Source organism: Marmota marmota, unplaced genomic scaffold (assembly GCF_001458135.2).
Source record: "Marmota marmota marmota unplaced genomic scaffold, marMar, whole genome shotgun sequence".
NCBI lineage: Eukaryota > Metazoa > Chordata > Mammalia > Rodentia > Sciuridae > Marmota > Marmota marmota.
The window spans coordinates 2,451,239-2,459,549 of record NW_025999862.1 but is presented as its reverse complement, the minus strand read 5'-3'; the positions used below and the strand labels follow the sequence as shown (position 1 = coordinate 2,459,549).

At 38.5% G+C, this 8,311-nt stretch overlaps 1 protein-coding gene across 3 annotated transcripts in view; it reads left to right on the top strand.

The window, feature by feature from the left end:
- Sgpl1 (sphingosine-1-phosphate lyase 1) overlaps positions 1-8,311 on the top strand; it is a 52,200-nt gene that overhangs the window by 233 nt on the left and 43,656 nt on the right. For 2 of the 3 annotated variants that reach the window (XM_015500530.2, XM_015500529.2), the window contains exon 2: positions 316-385. In XM_015500530.2, the coding sequence (XP_015356016.1) occupies positions 359-385 (27 nt within the window). In that variant the 5' untranslated portion in view covers positions 316-358. Of the gene's footprint in view, positions 1-315; positions 386-3,237; positions 3,366-8,311 lie in introns of those variants that run through there. The other variant, XM_048809408.1, reaches the window with a different exon arrangement.

The following is an 8,311-nucleotide window of genomic DNA, read 5'->3' as shown; positions in this document are numbered from 1 at the left end:
GCCCGGGTTAGGGGCTTGGGGGCCTGGGACTCGGCGACCCCTGACGAGGGTGGGCGGGGCGTCTCCCCTGGTGTCTGCCCGTGTGCACTGCTTTGTGGGAGGCTGGATCTGGGTCCGTGTCGCCTGCTGTGGGAGGAAAGCAAGTTGCAGCAGGATTCTGATTTTCTGGTTTGGGGTGGAGTGTGATATCAGGGAGTGAAATCGAAGCAGTCCAGAAAGGGAGAATATTCTGTCTTGGCTGCTTTGGTGAATCTGGGTGGACCATCGGGGCCGTCTCAAGCTTTAGAAGTAAACAAACCTGTTTCCCTTTTTCAGAAGCTGCAAAAGGGGGGCGCCGAGAGGACGTCGGAAGAGGAAGATGCCTAATACCGACCTTCTGATGTTGGTGAGTCTTTCCTCGATGTCCTCCTCCTTAGACGGTTCTTGTTCCGGAATTTTTATTTTTAGTCTGAAGGATCGGAGTGTGGGGATTTTACCCCTGATGTTTTCTTTTGGTAGCTGAGCGTTGTTGCCATCTTTTGGGGGAGAGTCATGATCAGGATGAATAAATGATTGACTGAAATATATTGATACAGCACACAGAGACCTTAGAATCCCCGCCTCTGTGCTGGAGATCAACTCGGCACCTTGCCCACACTAGGCAAGTTCTTTACCACTGTGCTGCATCCCCAGTCCCTTTAAAATTCTTAAATCTTTTTGAAAATTCTTGCAGGTGATTTTAATCTCTTTCTTTCATACTACCAGAGCAGTTTAAAAACTCCTATTTATTCATTTTATGCTGCTCTTTCATGTATTAGTTTAGCAGTATTTGTCTCCTAGAGTTTTGATTCCTTGGAAGGCAGATAACATGGTTTATATGTTTAGAGGTGAGTGAACAAGTATCAAAGGGCTCTGAATATAGTAAGTGCTTAATAAATGCTTGTTGAATTTTTTTTTAACTAGTCTGGATTTAAGTTGTTGCCTGATTTTGTGGAAGCTGTTTTCTTGCTTCCTGAAATCTTTTTAAAATATTTTTTTAGTTATAGATGGATGCAATATCTTTATTTTGTTTATTCATTTTTTTTTAATGTGGTGCTGAGGATTGAACCCAGTGCCTCACATGTGCGAGGCAAGCTCTCTGCCACTGAGCCACAACCCCAGCCCCTCCTGAAATCTTTATGTGTTTTTTTTTTTTTTTTTCACTGAGCAGGAAGAAAAGCATTACAAAATGCACAATGACATTCTATTCTTAGGATATTTATGATTCCATGATTCTGCATAGGCTCTTTAGCGTGAAAGTTGTGGGGAGCCCACAGCAGTACAGAAAAATTATCTGGGTTTAGTGTTTTGTTGAATAAATCACTACTCTGAGTCTGGTATCTCCTTGTGCACTATCAGTGATTTAAGAACAAGTTTCCCACGGCTGTGGTTATGGTTCAATGGGAGAGTGCTTGCCTACTATATGCAAGGCACTGGGTTCAATCCTCAGCACCACATAAAAATGAATAAATAAAATAAAGGTATAATTTTTTTAAAAAAATAACAAGTTTCTCTTTATCTCATTAACCTAGAGAGTTGGTTGTTGTCATTGAGAAATTGTCAAAAACTAGTTGTATGGTTCTTATATTAGCACTGACTTTCTGTAGTGGTAAACCTGTAAGATCTTCAGGAGGGATAATGAAGAGGGAAACTAAGTTGTGATCCCTCCTGGTTTAAAGTGGTTTTTTCCTGAATGTAAGAGCAAAGGAATACTTGGTTTATATACAGAGCCTGATGATAAGTTCTCAAAATATATTCTTGCCCCAAATGTCATGGATTTTCAGTAGATGATAAATAGCCTTATGTAATTTAAAACTTGTATTATAAGAGCATTATGTTAGAAACATTGTAAACTGTAAATAAGAGAAGGAGACAAATCTCTCATGTCCTCTCCTGCTTGCAATAATTTCATCACCCAGACATAATCACTATTAGCGTTTTGGAATGTTCATGCAGAATGGCTTATATCAATTGTTAAATCAAAAGTTTTTGATTTTCCTCTTATAGATTGACATGTTTACATAAATTATAGATATCTATATTTAAGTAGGATATTTCTCCATATACAGAGTTGTGCTTATTTCTTCTGGGGCTTAAGAGTGTACTTTAGCAGTCAAAGCAGTGATTGCATTTATTTAGAGTATTAACTTTGGAGTCAGTTTTCTTTTGAAATATTTCTCAGCTGTTGCCATATCTTTTACTTCCTCACCTAATAATCTAGAATGTTCAGTATTGCTTTGCTTTTTGCTGTAAGGATTAATTTATGTAGGTGTGAGTGGCCCTTGATAGTTATCATTTCCTGAAGATAATGTACAGGTTGTGTGAAATGCTTGTACTGGAAAAGCTGTCATCCCCTCCTTGATTGCAATGTTCTATAGGCTAAATGGTAAAGAACCAATGACCAGCACTGGGGTTTTCAACAGGACACTAAACTGTCATGATCTAAGTTCAGCATGCTCTAAATAGTTTATGTGATATATAGGACAAGTTCTTGGGCCTCTGACTGGGAAGAAAGGATGCAAGTGAATGAAAAATAACCTTGGTGCAGGGCAGTATCTCATAGACTCTCACAATTAAAAACTGTTAATTATGATATTGATCATATAATTATATGATGCAGCTTCTTATATTGCATATGAATCCTTTTTTGGAACGTCTCTGTTAAATGGATACCCAAGTCACTCATCCTTTCTGCTAGCAGAATAAGAGGAGCAAAAGCCAGGAACCAATACAAGGTGGAGTCAGCAATAATAGCATCACTCTTATAGTTAACTCTTATTGAGCATATATTATATACTAAGTGCAAAATATATATATTCTACATATTTACTCAATTTTCATAAAAACCATTTGAAAAATATGCTGGTATCCTTCTTTAATAGTTGAAAAACTATGCTTATAGCAGATATCACAACAGTGAAGTAGAGGGCCAGATCATACCTCAGATGGTCTGACTTCAGATCCCTCCCTCTTATCTACCTTGTGCCAATGGTGTATGTTCATGATATGGAACTGAGTTTGCTGACTATCCACTGGGACTGACAGGAGAGGGTTAGTGTAGAACACAAAGATTGGATTGCTCTGCCCTCTAGGGAGTACTTTGGAAATGTTGGGGTGAGGGAGAAGGGAGTCTTTGTCTTCTAATATAGTCTTGTCTGAAAATACGTTTCATTATAAAATTTTCTTGTTAGGAACACTATGTAGAAGAAGGGATTGAGAAGGAGGGAGGAAGGAGATACCAGACTCAGAGTAGTGATTTATTCAACAAAACACAATTGATATAAGCCATTCTGCATTCTGGGGAAGTACAGAGGAATGAAATCTACCAAGTTATACTGTGTCCTTATGTGAGTATACTGCAATGAATCTCATGTCTCTGTGTGTGTGCATGCGTGTGTATACACACACATATGATTATATATACTTATAATGCACTAATTAAAATAGCTATGATAATAATAGAAGGGAGATTAATAGAGCAGAGCAAGTGGTTTGAGGGAGGCAGGAGGGAAGGTGTTGGGGAGTGAGATTGATTATTTTATGTTATGTGCGTGCACAAATAAGATATAATGAATTCCACTATTATGTATAATTATAATACACCAGTAAAAAAAGAAAAACATTAAAATCTTGTTTATTCTACATTGTAGTTAGGTCATTATATTGAAATTTAAAGTTTGTATCTCTATAGATGCAATATTATAATCTTTGGATTTCACTTCAGAATAGTAAAGGGGCATTATAAAATATTTGTTATTAAAAAAGATTGGGTTTGATAGGGGTGAAAACCGCTTGTGTGGACAGATGCTGAGAGAACACCTGAAATCATCTGACACTCACCCGTAACAGCTGAATCCAAGGGAGCTTGGGCTGTCACTCCTCAGTGCATTTCTCCTCTCAATTTTGTACTCATTTGAGGAGGGTGGTTTGCCTCCCTTTTCCCATTTGCTCATATGTGCATGTCAATGACTGCTAATATTTTCCACCTGTGTCCCAGTGAAAATAAAACAAGTATGTTCCTCTTCTGAGAGTCGTGATGCTTTCAAAGGGAATTCAGATCCGGCAACTTGGTAGCCTCCTCTGTCTCCTTCAGCAGCCTTTCTTTTCATCCATATTCTTCTCAGTGCCAGTGGGCGGCGTTACTTTGCAAGTTGCCAAATACTTGTAGTTTAAAGGAAAAGGTACTTAATAAAGCCAGGTGTACCCCGTAGATCACTTTTCTCTTTTCCCATTCAAAGATGATGATTAAATTAGTTGGTATCACAGGTAAATCAAGGTTAGCACTTGTGGCCTGGTAGTACTGCGTGGGGTTTGAGTGGTAATTGTTTATCTAGGGCCGTGGTTCTCAACCTGGAGCATGTTTGCTCTCCAGGAACATCTGGCAATCTTTGGAGACCTTTTTGGTTGGCACACCTGAGACCTTCATCTGGAATGAAGGTGGGAATGAAGAATGCAACCAAACATCCTACAATGTACACAGTTCACAAATAGAATGATCTAACTAGGAATGTCAGTAATGCTGAGGTTGAGAAACCATAGTCAGAAGTTTCCTAACAGAGATAACTGGGTGTCAGTGTAGTCTGTGCTTTACTGTAGGTTGGCAAATGAGTCTTTTCTTAGAGTTGGTGGGTCTGTTCCCTTGTTACTTACAGTTGTTGTGACTGTGAATCAAGGCCTGCTGCTTTAGAATAGACCTTGGAGAGTGTGTAGCATGGACTGCAGCAGAGCAGAATTCTTAAGAAATGCTTTTCTTCTCAGTATTTCAGCAGTCTTCTTGATTTCAAGAACAGCAAACCTCCCTCAGTTTGGGGTTTTGGTTCTTGGTTCAAAATCAAATCTTTACATGTCTTTGAGTTTTATCTTTGAACTCCCTGAAACCTTTTTCAGGATTTTTTTCCCCCTGAATTTCAAATGGAATGTAAGCAATAAACTGACATTAAAAGCTCATTTATATTATTTGTGCCTATTTTTTGTTTGTTTATGAAATTAGAAGAAAGGTAAAATTCACTGGAACTGGTAGATAGGACATTTAAAATTTATTGACATTTGGGTGGCCGTTATAGGATGAACAATATTTGGTATTGTTTCAATCTTATAAATGAAGTGGTACTGTGATAACTTCTACAGCCTTTGGTCTAAAGAAAAGGGGAGTTATAAATAGATAAACCCCCAAATCCCAGTATTTGGCTTAGCTTTGCAGTCTGTGTGTAAAGAATTTTTAGTAACATTTGTCTTCTTAATTCGGCATTGCCCAATCTAATATTATATACAGTTTGTACACCTAGGTGGCAGAGTTAAGAACCATCCTGGGGTTAAGAATTTTCTATAGAGAATTGATTTGTAGTGAATTAGTCCACTTGTGTAAACATCGAGAACCCAATTACTGAAAGGAAAACCATACTGTGGGGTGAGGGGAGATAGGAATCTTCTGGAAAGATGTAATAGTGAAAGCCATAAGTAGTGTGTTGAATGTACCTCTTCTCTCCGCACACCCCCACAGCGTGATTGAGGTTAAGAGACTGTTTACGAAGGCTGGTCAGGGTTAAGGAAAACCAATAGGGGATGGCCAGACGTCCCAGGGCTGGGGGAGCCTTTGCCATTCTTAGGCTTGAGAGGGCAGGGAAAAAAGTAGTTTCTGGAAACTTGACAGAGTTTGGCTAAAGGAGGGGCTAGCCTGAAGGATTGCAGCCACTGTCACCAGTAGCCCAGGAGGAAGGGCATCATGTTTTCCCACCCTCTGATTCCCTACCCAGCCCAGCTGGAAACCGGAGGAGAAGGAAGCCTGGGTTGATTTAATTCTGAGGGCAGCCTTGTGAGACGCACAGCAGAGTTGGAGAAAGTTGAATGGAGGATCTGGAGGAGAAAGGGAGAGTAACCAGCATGCTGAAGTTGAGGTCAAATTAGTTTTAAAAGGTACAAGTTAATGCTTGAGCAGAATCTTAAAAATGGATAGGATGTAACTGTTATGGAAAAGAAATATTCCCACTGGTCACAATGGAAGAGTAGATTCAGAGGCAAAGTGTTGTCAGGCTTTGGCACGCCCAGAGCTGCTTTGTCCCAGTGGTAACCTTAGCATCTTAACTGCCTTCATGAAGGGCCTTTCAAAGCCCTGTGGTCCAGCTGCCTTGGTGCACAGCAATCCCTCCTACACTGCCCTGTGGGTGTGAGTGCTGACGATGCTCTCGGGGAGTCTTTGTGCTGTTGGATGACTTCATTGTGGGAAAGTTTTTCATTTGTCCAAATTACTGCATGTGTAAGGATTAGGCTTGACTATATATAACAGAAAAAGCTTAGTAGAGTTTTTAAAAGACAAGGATGTATTTCTTTAAAGTAAAAGAAATTAGGAGTAGGCACTCCTGCCTGATATGACCATTCCTCTGGGTCTTTGAGGTTCCAGGCCACCTCTGTCTTGTGATCCCACCATCAGTAGTGGAATCCCCTTCTGGTCGAGGGTAGCTGCTCTGGGTTCCACTTAATGAGGTTCATGTTTCATTCAGCATGATGAGGAAAGGGAAGAAGAAGGGCTCACTCTCCATTGAAATTATAGATGCTTTTATATGAAGTTTATTATACATGCAGAAGAGCCTTTAAAGCACATATCTATATTTTACAGAATAATAAAGAAAACAATCGTGTAATATGCATGTTAAGAAATAGAACATTTACCCTGAACCTCTTGTGCCCACCCTGTTACAGACATCTCCTTCCGTTTCTTCTAGGGGTAACCACTGTCCTGTTAGGATAATTATTTCCTTGCCATTTTTTTTAAAGCCGTGTTATCACCTGTGTGTGCGTCATTAAGTTTCGTTTCTTTTAGTTTGAAGTAAATGGATTTATGTGTATTTTTTTTCTTTGTTGTTCAGTATTTGAGATTTGTCCACATTGTCACATGTCACTTAGTTGGACTCATTTTCATTGCTATATGGCATTTCATTGTAGGACTAAACTGTAATTTATTTATCCTCATTTGTACCCAGGAGTGACATTGCTGGATTGTAAAGCCCATACACCCTTGAATTTGCTAGATGCTGCCACACTTTTCTAAAAAAGGCCAATGCATACTGTCAACAGTTTGTGGGAGTTCTTATTTCTGTACAGCCTTGATGAATTTGACATTTATAAGTCTTTTGATTTTTTTTTTTTTTTTTGCCAGTCTGGTAGGCAGGTAAGACTTTTTTTTTTTTTTTTTTCCTTTTTTAATTGGTTTTATTTTTTTAAATAACATGACAGTGGAATGCATTACAATTCTTATTACACATACAGAGCACAACAGGTAAGACTTAATGTGGTTTTCATGTACATTTCCTGGTTACTGTTGAGGTCAAGTGCCCTTTTAAATGTCTGTTAACCGTTTGGATTTCCTATTTTGTGGGTGTCTCTTTAAAACATGTGTTTTAACAATCGTCTGTTTCTCCTTGTGATTATATTAGATTTTGTTGTAGTATATGTTGAAATTTTGTGCTAGATGTGTACAGATTTTGGATTGTTACATCTTACCTAGTGAGTCAAGTTTTTAATCGAATAACTTTTTAAAACTTAATATAGCCACATTAGTTTTTTTGACATGAAATAGGCATATGTAAAATTTGATGAATGAATGAATTTCCTGTTGTATAGGCAGAAGATGCAGAATAGTCCTCCTAGCCCAGTCTTCTGTCATATTGTCATTTGTGTGTCCTGTTGTCCCATGAAGTGAGTAAATCATATTTGAATTAAAAAACAAACAAAAAATACAATGAAGGGCACAAATCTTAACTGTATAGGTCAGTAAATATTTCCATATGGATGCACTATACTGCTGTCCAGATGAAGGTCTAAAAATTTTCAGCACTCTAGTGGGCTTCCCACATTCCTTCCCAATTGATATCTACCAAAGGTAATCATTCTTCTCACTGTAGATTAGGTTTGGTGATTTTGAACTTTAAATGGAAATATACAGTATATTCTCTTCTGTGAATGACATTTAAAAAAAATTTAATTTGTGGTACTGAGAATTGAACCCAGGGTTGCTCTACCATCAACTTACATCCCACCCCACAACCACCACTTTTTTAAAATTACCAAGCTAATTCCTAACCCTTCTCATTTTTTGTTTTGAGATAAGATCTTGCTAAATTGCACAGGCTGGCCTTGAACTTGTGATCCTTCTGACTCAGCCTCCTAAGTAGCTGGGATTATAGGCATGCACCATTGTGCTGGGCTATGATTGATCTTTTTTTTCAACATTTTGTCTGTGAGATCTAGCTAGGCTCTTATGTAGCAATGCAGTGTGTTTATACAATGTATAATGTAT